The 17,500-nt window shown below is 37.0% G+C and overlaps 1 protein-coding gene across 6 annotated transcripts in view; it reads right to left on the bottom strand.

The window, feature by feature from the left end:
- FOXP2 (forkhead box P2) overlaps nt 1–17,500 on the bottom strand; it is a 442,003-nt gene that overhangs the window by 51,473 nt on the left and 373,030 nt on the right. For 3 of the 6 annotated variants that reach the window (XM_075429477.1, XM_075429478.1, XM_075429481.1), the window contains 6 exons: nt 14,516–14,653; nt 13,491–13,541; nt 13,149–13,340; nt 11,487–11,652; nt 4,996–5,209; nt 3,179–3,283 (listed from right to left, as the gene is read on the bottom strand). In XM_075429477.1, coding sequence (XP_075285592.1) covers nt 3,179–3,283; nt 4,996–5,209; nt 11,487–11,652; nt 13,149–13,340; nt 13,491–13,541; nt 14,516–14,653 — 866 coding nt within the window. The remainder of the gene's footprint in view (nt 1–3,178; nt 3,284–4,995; nt 5,210–11,486; nt 11,653–13,148; nt 13,341–13,490; nt 13,542–14,515; nt 14,654–17,500) is intronic. The other 3 variants (XM_075429479.1, XM_075429482.1, XM_075429480.1) reach the window with 2 other exon arrangements.

Below are 17,500 nucleotides of genomic sequence, written 5' to 3'. Positions count from 1 at the left end.
TTAAAGAACGCTTGTCTGCTGGCTGGAATGTTTTATTGTAAACCTTTCGGTTTAAGCTCTAAAAGTCAAATCCTTCCTACTCAAAGTGACCTAGGACTAATGGAATGATAATTAATTTTGCAGACAAAATAGACTGAAGTTTTGTCATATGTTATTGCACTCTGACGTTTAAAAAACTATCACAAAGAACTACTACTAAATGCTTTTAGTGATCGACTGGGTTCCTCACTTAGAGACCAGCGGCACGGTTAGCTTCTGTCAACACCTGTTTCCCAGTAAAATTCTGACTTTTCATAAGCACTTTTGTCACTCTTCTAATCATTTCAGTGCCTGGCATTTTGTTTAAATCTTGTCATCTTCTTTCTAGTTATGTCACGACTTTTTGAGATCTGTCTTTACATTCTGAAGTTTCTTCTTAAGCCAAAAGCTGGGTTTTTTTACTGAATAGTCAAAACTGATATCACATGCATGAGGAACTGTAATCTAACACCATTTTGTCAAGATAGAAAAATGCTCCATAAAATATAAACTGCATGTTTGTGTCTAGAGTTGAAGGATATCAAAGGAAAGATACAGGATTAGGTTTTTCTATATGTAAAAAAATGTATTATGGAGAAGATCAGTTATACTTTCTTGAAACCAATGTGCATGTTTCCAAGTATGAATCTAGTCCACAGCACAAAAAGTATAACTTCTTTAGCTATTAAGACTATCTCAAAAGAAATCCAGATAATCAAAGTGTCCTCAAATTATCTTAAAAAATAAAAACAGTTCATACTGGATAAACAAAAATGAAGGTGAAAATAGCTTTTGTGGCTTTAAGTCATTTATTGTAAGTTATTCATCACTTCACCCTAAATCCTTTCCATTATTAGGAAAGTGAAGCAAAGCCAGTGTTTTCTGTCTTAATCCTCCTTCTCAGATGCTCTGCACAGTATTTCTTTTTTAAATCAAGCTGCTAGGTAAACCATTTTCTGAGCACAAGATGTTGGAGTCCACTTCATAAACCAGGCACTCTTCAAAGTTGTCATAAGCATATTATAGAAATACACAGTACTAGACTGGGGTAGTGTACTTTATCAATATTTCATCTTGGTACAATATACTTGCATTAACTCTCTTAACACAGGTATCATATTGTTTCAAGTCAGAGAATCTAAAACATCGTAACAAAGATGAGACTTAAGAGTAAAGCCTTGAAAACTACAGCCATTAGTCCTGTCATCCTCTATAAAGTTAATGGGATGGAAAAATGGTCAATCTTTGGACTAAAAGTTGATATTTAATTGAAAGAGAATGTTTTTTAATTGTAATGGGGATTTTGCATTAGTGTGAACATGAAAAGGTACTACGCCATCTAATGCAAGGTTATGTATTGATTTTCATCTTAACACTAGTGTAAAATGAAGGAATATTTCTATTTCATAAACAACCTTGCCTATTCAGCACCATGACTTCCTATTTGTTTTAAGGACACAGAAGACAGAATTGAACGAAAAGAAGGAATCATAAAATATTCTCAGACATTTTTTGCTGGTGCACAGGAGAAAAGCCATGAAGCTGCTGTAAACCCTGACTGAATCTGCACCAGGATTCTCAAAATGTTTTATGTTGCTTTCAAATTTTCAGGGTTATTTGGTTCAGGAAAGCAAAAGCATCTCTAAACCTAGCACTACACCGCCTTAACCAAAATGGTTTTAGTGACTGTGGATTATAACAAGAGACTTGATATAACGGGTGTGCAAAGTCTGCCCACAGAATTAGCATCACTATAGCCTAGAAGGATGGACATATTTAGAAAATGTGTTTTTTTCTTGAAAAGGAGAATGTTTGAGTTCAATGAATTTAAATTCTTAGTTTTAATAATACTGAGAACACTAAGTTGAATTTTGGAGATTTGATTTTCCTTTTAATACAAACTTATGTAAATGAGATTATTTTAAATCCTATACAGTTTTCTCCAATAACAAGCCATTATTTTGACATTCCACTTCAGCACTTATAAATAAGAATTTATTGCGAGTGATAGCTATCTAAGATTTTTAAGTCAGTATAAGTTACTTCATTTAAAACTGAAAGACAGCATGAAAAATGCAGAAAGCATTGCAAATACTATGAAAAGTATTGCTATAATTCTACTACAAAAGTTATTACGATACTGAGTACTTCTGGTCTGCTGTTAAGGTGCTTTGGTTATATACCCTGTAGTCTACCATTTGTAAACACATCTTTTTGATGTTTCTGCCAACGTCCTGGCAACAAAGCAGTGCAATTTCAAATGAGCTAATTAACTTAATTGTTGATGAAGCATGAAACAGTTCATTCACCCTGTTAGCTGCACCATGACAACATAAAAGTCTCAGCCCCTGAAGTTACTCATCTATATAAGCCTATCTGTAGCTTTCCATTAAGATCTATTGCACGCCAAAATGACTACGGCTCTTCTGACAAAGACCGGTCCATAATGTACACAGGTAGAAAATCAGTGGCCTTGCTGAAAATTCAAATGAACACAGAAATACTAATAACTATCTAAAAAAAGAAAAAAACGGGGGAAAAAATGCAGAATTCCATTGTAGATTGAAGCTGCAGATGCAAAGTAAAAGCTGGGTCACTTCTTTTCTAAATGCTCAGATTTAGACAACAGCTGGCAAAACCAAATACTAAAAGTGAAAGCTCTTGAGATCACTGTTCAGTCCTGAAAGGTGCAAACCCACCTGTTCACAGTGCTTATTTTCTGTGTATCTTGTGCACATATAAGAGTAAGAGCAAAATGAAATAGTGAGAGTTAAATAGTCGTGCTTAGTCCTTTGTGCTTTTTTATTTATACTATACATATTAATTCCCACTATACACAAACTGCCAGAATTTCAAACATACTTTTTCATACCCCTACTATCCAATATGCAATCTAAAGCATCTCTTCAAATTTTCTGAGGCTCCATTTCAGTAAAGGATAATAAGAGGATTAAACACTGTGCTATTGAAAGGCCTGCAAAAGTGTTCAACATGAAAGAAAGGATAACAATTCGACCCTCTGCAGATAACCTCGATTATCCAGTTGCTTGGAATACACAAAAAAAATCTCTGCCATGATTTACAGTAAAACTTTGTTTGCCGTCTTTCTTTTTCCCCTCGCCTTAAACAACCCTGTACCAAGGAATAAAAATCCACCTACTTTAAAAATTGTCCAAAATCTTCACAAACGCTTTCACAGCCAGGCCATTTGCAAACTCCATGACCATAGAGAGTATGAGAGGCCCCAGTCTCCTCATGTGACGAGCTGTAGCAAAAGAATAAGGCATCAGATTTATTTCAAAAGCCATAATCGTTGGAGGCTGCTAGCGCCTGTCAGGTTACGATCAGTGACAAACAGGTCAAAACAGGTCAATTTAGCTCAGAGCAGTCAGAAAAATTTAATCGTTCTATTGAATAGTTCAACTGCCAAGGCTAGATGATGTTCCAATTAGAGAAGAAATAGAGCCAAAGATGACTGTTAATAAAGGATGAAAAAATAGGATGACTGTATAATACCATATGCTAATTCTGCCATATGACATTGGTGTAACATTTACCTATAAATAAAAAATTTACTTAGAAGTGATCAATTCTGAGAAGAAATATTGAGGACAGACAGTCAGAATTTATTAATATTGTGAATGTTACTACAAAATAATTGGATTTTCTGCTTAAATGTGTTCTGCTTAAAAATAAAGTTGCTTCCATTAATAAATATTTTTGTTCACAAGCATTGCTCCCATTAGCTACTTGGCTTCATAAAATACCCCAGCTCTATTCCATATTTTTTTGTGTATTTTTTTTTTCATAAAAAACACGAGCTCTATTCTGTGTCTTTTTCTGGAACCTCCACAATAGTTTCATCCACATGCAGTTATCACAGAAATTCAGGGGATTGCCCCATCGAGCTGGGCGTCAGCTCCACATTCTGAAGCAAAGAACCATTCTCTGGGATTTAACAACAAAAGTAATACCAACTAAAAGCACTACTATAAAAGTACTCAGAGAAGTACCAGTTTGTAAATAATACAAAATAACAACAGAAGAATGTTCTCACAGTCACATAAGGACCAGAGACACTTAAAGTATAGTCTCCTATTATAAATACTAAAATAATTAAATGGAATATTTATTTGAAAATGTGATTATTTACAATATAGGTTATGTAGATACAAATTAAATTTCATCTTCTATTCAGATCATCTACATCTCACTATACTAATATATTTACTAATAAGTGCTACAGTTGCTATGCGTGTATATATATATATACACTCTTGTATGCATTTAATCCCTTGCTTGAAAATAAGTAGAGAATATCTGTCAATATGCCTGAAAAATAATTTTAACTTTATCCATATGGTTGAATTCCACTGTATTACACTAACACCACTGAAAATTTGTACGAAATGTGTCAACTGAGTTACTGCCATGCATATAAGAAGGAAAATTCAGTGGTTTTCTTCATAAGAGACAAACAATATGGAACTGCTTTAATGTACTAATTTTTAAAGCACTTTTTACATGCAATCTTTGCACTGAATTACAGCCTTGACAACTAGATGTATGTACATTTTCTATGAAACCAGCAGTATGATTCAACAGTAAGGGCCTGACTGCCAGATGTGTTAACTCAAACAGGAACGAAACTATGTGCCTACAAAAGTGCCCACAAATCTGCATTTACACCTCTAAAGCAGCACACTCTATTCTGGGATTTCTAATTTTGACCGAAACTACCATAAGTTCCCATGTTATAAAACCACAGGCAGGTAATTGTTGTTGTGTCTGCAACATTAGACACCGTTATTTAAAATGATGCCCTACTGATAAACAATTTTGAAAATTCGGGTCTCCTTGATCTCTTAAGTAACCCGTATTAAGTATCATTTTGTGATTGGAAATAATGCGACTTTTGATGTCAAACAACAGGTTTACGTCAAACGATAAGCACAGTTGAAATCTCATCAGAATTACCTGTCTCGCCTTGCATTTAGAACTGAAGACTGTCCATTCACTATGGAATGATGAGTTATTGGTGGTGATGCTTTGGAAGTGGTGGAGGAGGTAGTAGAGGAGGAATTGTTAGTAGTGAGGTCTAGCCCTCCGTGTTTAATGCCATTGTCTTCCATACTGTGAACTCCAGTCACTTCTTTCCATAACTGCTGAATCTCAGCAGGACTTAAGCCAGCTATAAAATGAAAGAGAGCCCCACTAATATAACAAAATAAAGAGTTTCATATAATGAGCTCAGTGTTATTAATGGATTAATGCCAACAATAAAGCTGATGCTGTTTTTCCAGCACAATCAACGTGTAGTAAAACATAAATTCATTTTTCTTCTGTCAGAATCCAGGTAATCTAACTGTCTTCTCTTGTGTTATAAACAGCCAATTAGAAATCACCAATTGTAATAATATTATACTCCTTCTGAAAACATTGCTGAGGATCAAAGAGTGAAAGTTACAAAGAACTTGCAGCTACTTCTTGAAGAGAAGAAAACCACCCAGAAATAAGTATACTTCCGGACAAGATTTTTGTTGTCTGCTTAATCAATTTCTTGATATGGAAACATAACTCCATGCAGCCACAGTTAACTCAGGCTTTACAATTCCTCTTAATCAAACATGTAACAGAAAATAGAAGAACACATTAAGGACACAAACACTGATATTCTCTTTAAACACTTAACAAGAGCAAAGAGTGGGGGAAGAAGACTGAAGGGAGAAAAAGCAGAAGACAAAAAAGAAATCAATGAGATCATAACAGGTTTAACATTTGAGCAGAATGCATCTGACTTTAATTAATGACACTCACATATTCATTAGTTCTATTTAATATTTACAAAAATTGTTCTGTTTAAAAATGTGTCTTAAGAGGCAAAACCAAAGTGACTGTCCGGAAGAACAAAAGCACTACAGCGCAGAGCTAGATACCAGTGACCGCATCATCTCTCTGGTACCATTCAGTGCCACCAGACAAATAGAAAGCCAACAAAACTGGCCCATTTACAACTCCCTCCACGCAGACGAAATTACATGTAGCACAGACCATCAAATTCCTCCACTATTTTTTGTCCAGCCCTACTATGGAAAACAAATCGGAGGGTTTGGCCAGGAGAAAGGAGACTCTGTCTCACTGGTCTCCTGGGGTGACGGGCAGCCATACAAAATTTGAAGAGCTTCTCAAACTTCTCTGCTATATGCACAGCACTATTCTGGAGTCTAGCCACCAGATCTTTACAGATAGCGCTTAAGTTTGCTCTCTACTCCACTTGTAGCCTGGAAACTTGTATCTTCCAGGATTCATCGTCGGTCACAAATAGCCATGTCTTCTAGAATGTATTTATACATCTGTGTTAGGACTGTCTGGCTCGAGTTGAGCACTTTGCACAAAGACATGGAAACTTCCATTACAATACGCTTCTGCCTGAAGTTAAGTCTCCTAAAACATAGGCAAGAGAAGAGCCATGAGAATTCTCCTAACTTGCCACCGAACATGCAGCTAAGGTAGGAAGTTCAGATTTTGAAAGATGAAGAGTTAATCAGTAATAGATACACCTTCTGCTGCTGCAGGTCTTTGGAAGTTTGACATGCCTCTTTTGAAGAATGCTAAATTAAATGTAGAAAAGAATGAGAAGCCCAGAGAGCTTCTTGTGAAAGATCTGGTTTCATGGCCAGTTTTTTCAGCCTGACATGGTTTGGGCCAGAGGTATCTTAAAATCTAGTTCTGTCTTCTGTATCTCGTTTTAACAAGTGAAATTGGGTAAGACAGGCTCACAGTACCTAGATGTGCTGGAATGTAAAACATTCAGAATGCTGATCTTGTCTGAACTAAAATTTTGCTCTTTTTATTTTATGAAAGAGCTCAAATTTATTGTCCTTCAGAAAAGTATTAACATCTATCTATTCATTCAAACTTTTCATTGAGGATAGTTTTGTTTGATATATATATATATATATATAAGAAAGATGTAAAGACTGTTTTTCACTGTTTGGCAAATTTGTTTATTAGATAATGTTTAACTTTGAAGACATAGGAACTCAGACTACTAAAAAGGATTCAACAAAAAATGATGAAAAAGCATAGTAAGTTCCTTAATACTTCTCAATAGCTCTCTGACCATGAAGTATACAACGCTATTAAAAAATAGACTAGTAGTGATTTACAGAAATAATAATTTCTGGAGGTAGTGTGGAAATAAATTGGTTGGAAGGTATTCAGGTTTTTTTTAAATTATGAAAGCAGGTAATTTTCAGAGTACTATTTTCTGTCTTGCTTCTCTACCTTAGATACCAACACCCATTGGCAAATTCAGTTAATGACAAAGGGAAAAAGAGTTGATTGGAATATAAGTCTTAAAACTGGAGTTTATATCATATTTCTACAGCAAAAAGCTAGGTTTTAAGGAAGCAAGCAAAGAAGCCATGCTGTAATTTACTGCATTAGAGAGACGGGCAACGGAAGCGATGATAATACTAGTTGTAATTGTTTAATGAAGGTAAGTAATTACCACCGTGCTCATGAGGTATGTTCCAGCAACACTGCAAATAACCCATTTTAGCGTGGTAAATAATAGTTACCCACAAATGTAATCACAAATCAAAAAGAAAAGTAATGTATTCATTTAGGTGGCATGATATACACAGTACATTATTTACTTCAAAGTCTTCCCTTCCTCCTGCTGTTGAACGAAATAAACTAATTTTGTATTGAAAAAAACAAAACCCAAGAATAAACCCATCTGTTTGAATAATCAGAGGGCAAACATATCGTCATGACTTGCAGTGAGAGAATTTTCATCAGAGATCATCAAATCTGGGGGGCTGGGGGAGCCGAGTAAGAGCTGCCCCAGAAGCTGGGGGAAGGGATGAAGGCTGGGAGCGGCTGAAGGAACGACCCTTCCCATGGGCAGGGGTCTCCTGCCCCTCTGGGCACCTTCCTCTGTGCGATGCTCTGGATGCAGCTCTGGCTCCAGGCTGCCCAGCTCACCTAGATTATTCTAAAATCAGAAAGAAATTTCTCTCTGGGCTCAGGCTGGTTAATTTTATCACTTCTTCAGAGCACTCTGAAAGGCTGCCTTTTAGGATAAAAGGATTAAGGGCAGGCACTTAAAAGTATAAAGTTAATAAGCGGATTTGTAATTAATTGTAAATGATGGCAATTTTGTAGTTTCTGTCTCTAAAAAAGCCCAACTCCCATTTTACAAGAGACCTGTAAAATGGCTGACAGATATTTTAGTCTGGATGTAAAAGTAGGGTAAGTTTCATAGTTTCGTAGGTTGTGACAACCCTCAAAATAAGGAGAAAGGATCAGGAAAAGGTTACAGAGTGGGATACAAATTAGGGACTACAAGAAGAAGGGCAAATACTGATTTTCTATGCAGTTTATTAACATTAAGAATTTTGGGATTTTGAGGTTAGTTTCAGAAATTTTTTCACCACTATTTATTTTTATGTTTTAATAAATATTTAATAAAGCTACCACTTCTGGAACCCATCCATGATTTTGTTTTTCATTTTCCTGCATGGCCTGATCAAAACAGGGCTCTGGGTTTGTGGGGTTTTTTTCTTGTCATTTAGAGCCCTTTGCATTTAGCTAGCATCAATGCAGTATTACATGGAAGTAACTCACAGCGAGCCACTGGCTTTGGATACGGCACAGTGAAGATCTTGTCACAAAATAAATGCTAGAACACCACTTGTATCTTATTTGCTATATTGACCATAAGAAAACATGGTAAACACTCCTGTCCTTTAAAGGCAGAAGCTATACGTAGAACAAATACTGTTCACACATGCAAACATCACAGCTGTACTTGGAAGTTCCACCTTTTCATCCTAACAAATGCAAAACCCATGCTCTTTCTGTCACTAATAATTTGTGGTTTACAGGACTCTTTATGATCAATAACTTACGAACATGAATCCCCCTGTGTTTCTCTCATTCTAGCCATCCATGTAACTCAGCAGTTGAAACAGATTCATACAAAAATATTTGTGTTATACATATGTAAACCCTTCTGTATAAGCATATTATACATCTTGTGGCATAGTGCAAGGATAAAAACATCCTCTTACTGCATCCAGTGCATATTACCTTAAATAAATTCTGAAGGTTTGATTTAAGACTGCCACGGAAAATGTCTGTCACAAAATTTGCTAAATTTTATAAGAAAAACAAAGGAAGTTTGATGCTCTTACGTTTATGCAAACCCCAATGCAGGGACATCTATGTTAAATCTAGGAAGTACTACTTGGATTGGTAAATATCAGATTTATGTGGATGTATTTGGATGTGTAAATTTAAGAATTATGTGAAAGTCTCAACAGATCTGAAGCCTATTAATCTTCATTACATTATTATGAACTGGATTGGGTGCTGTACCTTCTTATGAAAGACACAATGTGCTGTAAGAGAAGCCCACAGAAAGAACTGCAAGCCAGTCACAGCTCTGCTTTTGGTCCTCTCTTTGTTTTAGCATCTTTCTGGAAAGACTTTCCTTCTTCACTTCATCATTCTAACTTCACCTTGACTGGCACAGGGTGAGCAGCCTTTCTGGAGCTGCATAGAGGCTTTCCAGGGGAAGTTATCTTATGTTTTTTAAGTTTGCACATCTACATCAGGGCTACAAAAAATCAAGGTCCTATAAATTAACTTGTATATCTCAAGGAACTCTACATACACAGTAGATACTAGAACTATGAGAGAAAAATGGAAGAATTAAATACTTGACAGGAATTAGTTACGATTAAAAAATAGCATGGCAGGAGCAAAAGAGATTAATTTACTTCAAAAAGAACAATCCATATATATTTTAACTGTAAAAAAAAATCTTTTTTGTTGCAAAAATGTATAAAAAAGGTATTATTTTTTCTACGTTTTTCTTCTAGAAGTGTATGAATGAGTGTTGCATTAAACTAATGAATATCAATGCATTTGGGTAGGAGTGCTGAGAGAAATCTACGGGGATTGCTTAATGTGAGGGAGAACCTGAGGAATTCCTCTTGCAACAGATGGCACAAGAGGAGGTTGCAGAAGGTAAAGCTATTCGGAGGGAGGTTGTGTTTCAATTGTTTTTTTGCATTCTGGTCCAATGTGACTTTGTACAAAAAGAAACCAGCCCTACCAGTCTCACATGTCCACATTCATGAATCAGCCTGCCTTCCCACTGCTATTCTCCAATAATAATATTTAGTGTGATAGCTTATTCAGGACTCTTTTTTATTGTTGTAATTTTTATGACTTTACATATGCTTGTGTGAGAGCTCTACCACACAACACACTGTATGGAATTTACACATTTATTTGGAATCTCTGCTTTCCAAGGACTGAGGTTTTTAGCGGGTAAGTCTTTCTCACACCTTTCTTCTGTCTTTTTTTTTTTTGTCTACACTGTTGTCTCTATACTGTGTACTCTGCTTTTGCTCATCTAATTTCTGAAGCTTCGATTTCGTAATAGTTATCTGGTGGAGGAGCCAGATACACACACAAAGATCAATTAAAAGTAATGTTACCTGTCATGAGCACAGTCTAAACAACGCGCACTGTAGGACTGGAGCGTCAGAGATCAGAGTATTGTGTAATTTTTATGACAGACATTTGGCTCACCTCTCTATGGTAACACAAACAGAAACATATACCTCACAGGTTATAGACAAAGTCCTTAAGATGGGAAGTCTTCAGCCTTATCTTAAAACATAAGCAGCATTTATCTCCAAGTCAATTTACTTTTCAAAAGTGCGTGCCCTATTTTCTTTCAACCATGAATGTATTTGTGTCAAGTAGTAGTTTGAGCTCATTTTCAGCACTGAGAAATCTTTATCAAAGCGACAAAGGGAATTTTTTTTCCCAGAAAATCTTTACTTTTATTTGTCAGTCATAATTCATTACTATTGGAATCACCACCTTCAGAACTTGTTGTCATATTTAACATATTTAATACAAAGGAATAGCAAAGAAAATTAATCCTAAGGTTTGTCCCTAAATTTACATCATAAATTGAAGATTCAAAGTGCTTTTCAATTACAAACACTTTCTTTTCTTACAAGGAGATTAAAAAAAAGTGAGTTTTGGGTTGACTTTAATATCACTGTTGAGTATATTTTATATCTGTTCACTTATATTAAATGAAATTATAACATTTCCACTAAATCAGATTTCAGTAATTCCTCAGAGAAAAGCAATGGTTTTCGAATTGTGTTGCTATCACAAATTGTTTTCAGCACATAAGTCTAATAAATATGCACCTTGTATCCAAGAAAAAACACTCAAAAGCTGTTTTCTTCCATGAAAGTATGCCTTAAAATTTATCAGCCTCAAGAAAATCTGGTAATATGAGTAACAAAGTTATAATAATATAGTATGTTTAAGTGTCATAATGGAAAACTGCTGAAGCTTGGATGCAAATGGAACGGTTAAAAAAATTCTGTATTAGAAATTACTCCAATCATATATTACTCGAATACCTTGTGGCAGAGACTGGACAGGAAGAGCAGACTGGCCAGGTGGGATGGAAATGAGTCCCTGACGCTGAAGGTTCAGCAGATGTTGCTGCTGCTGAAGTTGTTGCATCTGGAGGAGCTGCTGCTGGAAGACAAGCTGCTGGGCTGCCAACTGCTGCTGCTGCTGCTGCTACAAAGAGAAGGGGGGGGAGAAAGGCAAATGCAGCAAAGAGTAAAGTGCGCAGCAAAGGCTAGAAAGCCAAAAACGTAAAATCAACTTCCTTCTCTTTAATCTCAGATATTAAATAATAATGCTATTTGTAGAATACTCAGGCAGTGAAAGTGTTTGAAATTTTCTATTATATTCATTCAAGCTATTAGGTGTTAGGGAAAATGGCAAGATACACTTAATGACAGACTAAAGAAAAGGGTCAAGAGAAAGTATACAACAGCTGTCTCGAACAAAAAAAAAAAAAGCCCAGCTCATGGCAGATGATAACAAATTTATCTATGCTAAAAGTGTGACTCTTTACAGCAGTCTGTGATCCAAAGGCACTCTTGTTTTTCCAATTGACTAAGTCTGGTCCGCAGTGGCCCATGAACATGGTCTCCAGTGATCTATTAGTAAACTGGGATGTAGCCTTCATTTCACTGGCCTGTTAGCTCTCTCTCTTTTCCTGTTGGAATATATTAAAAGGAGCACTGCATGTGAGGCAACGAAGTGCCCTATTATGGAGCAAAAGTATAAGTTCCAATTTTGTGAGGCATTTCAAGACAAACTGGAGTCTGCAAAGACTCAGGAGGGTATGAGAAGGCAGTCACACTTCAGAGAAAGACAAGCTGCTGTGGAAGACCTTTCCTTTCTAGTTTGGGGAAAAGAGAAACTTCTGATGCGCTCACTGGAAAACAGACTGCATAATGGAGCAAGTCATGTGGATTGCCCAGAGCCTCCGGAGAAATACGGGAGCAATTTCTATTCCGTAGTTGATGGCTGTCTGAAATTCTATTCACAAATCCAAACAGAAACAAAGCCTCAGGAGGTCACAACTGCTTCCTCGACGTTTGCATAATGGGCAGCTTGAAGACAACGTCTCGGATACCTGCTGATCAATTTAACTACTTCAACACGTTTTGTTTGTATTATGTTTATATTTGATGCGGTTTGCTGACAAGTGCAAGCTAGGCCTGAGAAACCTGCTTGTCAGGTTGATTTATGAGCACATCAAACTGTAACTTTCTACTCGCCACTCCAAACCTACAGTAGCAGTTCATTAATCAGGGGCCTGCGACTTTGAAATCTGTGCTCAGTCGCTCTTTTTCAGCCACGGACTAAATTTGCATGCTCTCTGCGCTGTGCCACTGAGAAAAGTCAGGCTCCTTCCCCAGCGCCGATTGCCTGTGAATACAAGATAATCAGTACGGTGTCCACCACACATCTTGTTCTTTGCACACTCGGATTCATTAGCGAACATTAGACGACAGCAGCACTAGACTGCTCAAATCCTGTGTCTCAGAAAGGGGAGCAGGAGAATTATACTGGCACTGCTATTAAGCCCGGTAAAAACACAAGAACAAATCTTTGATAGCTGCATCCGTGCTACAGGAAAAAAATCTAAACTAGTCTTGTCTTTCCCAAGCCCTTGACAGCTCAGACTAGTGTGCATCAGCAAGGGTCTTAGCTCCTACCTCTTTTGCTTGCTTTCCTGGATGCTGTTGCTGCTGCTGTTGCTGCTGCTGCTGCTGCTGCTGTTGCTGCTGCTGCTGCTGTTGCTGTTGTTGCTGCTGCTGCTGTTGCTGTTGCTGCTGCTGTTGCTGCTGCTGCAAAAGCTGAAGATGTAACTGCTCTTGCTGTTTCTTGTAAAACTCTTGTAGTTGTTGCTGAATAAACCATTTTGACTTTAATAAATAAAGGCAAAAGTTTCAAGTATTATAAATCTCCTAAACTCTTCTAGATTGGCACACGGTAGCGTAGCCATTAAGAATCACCTCATAACAAAAAATGTGATTTGAAGAGGCAGATCTACATACATTTTTTTCCAAGGCGGTTCTGAAATTTTCCAATGCAGATTCCAAAATATCCTAAACAAAAGGGCATAGAAAATCTGTATTCTAAAGGGAATGCAAGAGCCAAATTAACTCCTCAAATAACTATACCTAAGTTCCTCAAATGTCCTATATAACAAATCAGAAGCTGTACTCATCCACTTGCAAGAAACCTACAAGTCACTAAGGCCAAACTAAACTGCCTTTTTCTTAGGGGAAAAAAGTAATTAATCTGTCAATCTGTTTAGCAGGATGCTGGATTCACAACTGAAGGTGAATTGCCTGTAATGATCACGGTACTGGATATTAAAGTGTTTAAACATACAGAGATTGAGCTATGACTATGACAAAGAGACACATCATTTTTAGTATGACAATTAAGCACCCAGCCAAAAATCCACTCTGTTACTCTGAGGTACTGATCACTGACACTATTTTTATTGTATGAGTAACAAGTTTGTGGATTCTTCACTTAGCTGACAGATTTTGTACTAAGGAAAGAGCAACCTCCTCCTTCTTCTTAGCCTTATCTGGGACAAATTTTTTGGAGGTAAAAACAAACAAAATAAAAAAAACTTTTTCCCCTGATGGAACGAGCTGTTATGTTCAAATTTCATAACCGCATACCATTTATGTGACTAAAGGGAGCACTGCAGTGTTATGAATTTTAAAGCAACAATTATCTACAACTCTATTTGCACTTCCTTTGGCAAGTCTACAATTAAAATGTGCCTAAGCACTTGAAAATTTAAATATCAATTTGTTCGGTATTTGTAATGCATCTGCCGCTGCTGCTGCTGCTGTTTTTAATATAATATTTAATGTTTCACAATCGCAATTTCACACTTCTACAATTAAACCAAGAAATTTAAAGACTGAGAAGTTTCACATTTATTTGCATTCTTTTGGTGTAATGAGCAATGAAACATTACAAAATAAGACCCATAAAATCTGGCGACACTTATGAGAATGCCCTGTGCTAACAGTCCAAAGCAGGTAACCCACATTACCTGCTGCAACATAACTGCTTGCTGCTGCTGGAGAAGTGCTTGAAGCTGCTGTGGAGACAACACTTGCTGCTGGAGAATCTGCTGCATTTGCTGAGGGGTGATCACCTGGGGAGTCATCATGGCCACTGACACAGGCACCTGCACAGGGAAAGAAAGATATCATCGTCAAAGTCATTTTAGTTCGCCTGCACCACAGCTGTATGCCTTTTTGATTTTGTACCAAAAATGGACCATAATTTTTTACATAATATTTATCACTGCAAAGTTTCACCTTCAGTCGGAATCTGTTATTTTAAGACCACAGTACTGTGGCACCCTATTTCCAGAGGCATCAGATTTGATCAGACTCAAGCTTTAAGTTTCGCATCTCTTATGTATTCCTGCAAGAAATTTAAGCATTGGCTAGTACAAATGTGTATATAAAAACAAATGTTCACATGGTAGGGCCCTCAACACTTCATAATCAATCATCTTATCAGGTGTCATAATGTTACGAATGGAAAAATCTATTGAGACTGTTTCAAAAGATATGATTAAAACAGACAGCAAAATAAGTATCTTAAAGGAGTAAATGTTGTACACAATAAAGACACTTAGCCTAGAAAAATATTTGTGTAAAACATCACTTCAGCATAAGAAAACCTTTCTTGTTCGGCTGGTCTTTTACAGAAGTCTGATTTATACAGGAAAAAAAATGCCATGGACACATCGGAGTACGGAGCAAGGGCCGCCACCTCAGTCACTCAGTCTCTGCAGAGAGAAACGTGTGCTCAGTCTCTCCTAAATGAAAACTGAAAGATGAGAAACCTTGCTATAAGATTATTAGTTTGTCCACTAAAATTTAAGAATGCATTTTTGTGTAGGTGCTCTTTTGGGCACAGCTTTATTGTCCGTCCCTCATACACTGAGATGAAGTGTGTACATATGTACGTAAACACCCACCTACACGGAAGCTCTCAGGAATATATGTGTGAGTGGGCAAGGCACAGCAGGTACGTGTAGTTGTATATGTAAGAGAGAAAAGTCCCATGGCAGAGCCCGAGGAATGCGCCGAGCCGCTGCAGCCATCACACTGCGTGAGACCCCTGCTCGTGCTAACCAGGACACGGTCAAACAGCTGTCAGCAGGCCAAGTTTTCCACCCATGAAAAAGCAGCCGCTCGCTTGTCTAGAAAAAATCAAATGCCTTTTCTGTAGGTAATAGCTAGCTGGCATATAAATATGGCTTTGTGAGATGTTTGTAGGACATTCCAGTCTTCTGTAAATCAGCAAAAATAATATTATTGTTAATAAAATAAATCATGAACAAATCTTAAGAGGAAAAACTTTTCTAAAGTTTCTGTTACTTGAATCTATCCCGAAAGACTGTGTATAAATGTAACACTTAGAGAAAAAAAATACAAGTCTGCTGAAGTTTACTTTTAGAAAAAATTACTTCAGCTAATACTACACAGAATACCACTTTCCACACAGTTCCTCACAGCATAAATTACGTTCTTAAAACATTGACTAATTAAGAGTCTGAAAGTAAAAGTACCAGCCATTACTAAAGTCTGATAATCTGCAAACAACAAATGAATTTTAAGAATAAAAATTCTGAAGGTCTTGCCCTAAAATACATGGGGAAAAGACATCCCAGACTTCCACTCAGAATCAGATACTTGTGGGGAGGAATTTCATCTCAGCTATCACTGGACTCCTTCCAAAGTCAACAGAATAAGGAAATCCCAAGGAAACTTCATCTGATCTAGTTTAGGCATCTATTTTTGCATGGCATTGATCTCTCTGAATGTGCCTGTCTCTCTCCTTTGAGTGTACACTCACTTTGAGTAGACACCTAACTTTCAGATAGTTAATGTTGGTTGTTATACTTTGTGATGTCAAGAAGTTTTTTAGTATTGGAAACACCACATCCCTATGCAATAATGTTTTTTTCTAAGTGTACCCGGTCCTAAGGGCAGGACAAACAAGTTTTTACAGTTTTGGGACGCATGACACTGGAGTCAGTGTGCAATTCGCCCTGAAGTCAACACGCATCTCCTCCATTTATGTGAGATCTGAACTTGCCTTCTTGTAACAATTTTGCCTCAGTGATGCTGCTCAACTACCACATCACACAGAAATGAGAAGCCAGAGATGAAGACAGACACCTTCCCTATTGAACCATTACCTTTGACCTTTAAACCCTGCAAGAATTTTCCTAACACTTACATGCTTACTGCTACTGCACAGCAAATGGTGAAGGTGCTGCACACTTGCTACTGCACTTCTCCTCTTACCCTTACATCCCCTCTATCTTCCCTGTTTTATGTACAAACAAGTAATAATTCTGATATAACCATAGTACATATCAACTTAACTCAGTAAGTGGCACTGGTTTATCCATGCTCCACGCTAAAGACTCTAGCCACTAAGATGTGCAGTAAGACTTGTGCTGCTGCAGGAGCCATCTATTCCTCAGCCCAAAATACAGAATCCCCTTCACCAGGCATTTTTCTGCCAGCCTTGGTAGTATCTGCTCTGAATCTCTTGACTGTGTATTTGCTTTTAAATTTGGAGACACACCTGCTTTGCGGTTTCTCTCCAAATTTGTTTTTCCCATATTTTTCATCAGGAACCTTCAACTGTGTAAGCCGAAGTAGAGAACCTAATTCACCTGGTTTTCAGGATGACAGAAAAAAGCCTGAAAAATGCCAGTCATGATAGTTATTAAAAAATATATCTCTGTAGATAATATTGCCTTCAACAGAATTTTACATGAGGATCCATATGTGTGTACCATACCTGATATATATCTTCTTTCCCACAGATAAAGAACAAGGCACATTGAAAACTGCTTGAGTTTTAAATTAGAAAAATGTATTAAGCAAAGAGATTTCTCTAATTGTAATTAGGTAACATAAATTGGTACATTTCACAGCCTTCAGTGATACACCAGACTGCACTTTATTTCTTACTGGAATAGTGTTACTGTGCTATCTGGGTC

Source organism: Opisthocomus hoazin, chromosome 8, assembly GCF_030867145.1.
Source record: "Opisthocomus hoazin isolate bOpiHoa1 chromosome 8, bOpiHoa1.hap1, whole genome shotgun sequence".
In the NCBI taxonomy this organism is placed as follows: domain Eukaryota; kingdom Metazoa; phylum Chordata; class Aves; order Opisthocomiformes; family Opisthocomidae; genus Opisthocomus; species Opisthocomus hoazin.
This window is presented reverse-complemented; position numbering and strand designations above follow the sequence as displayed.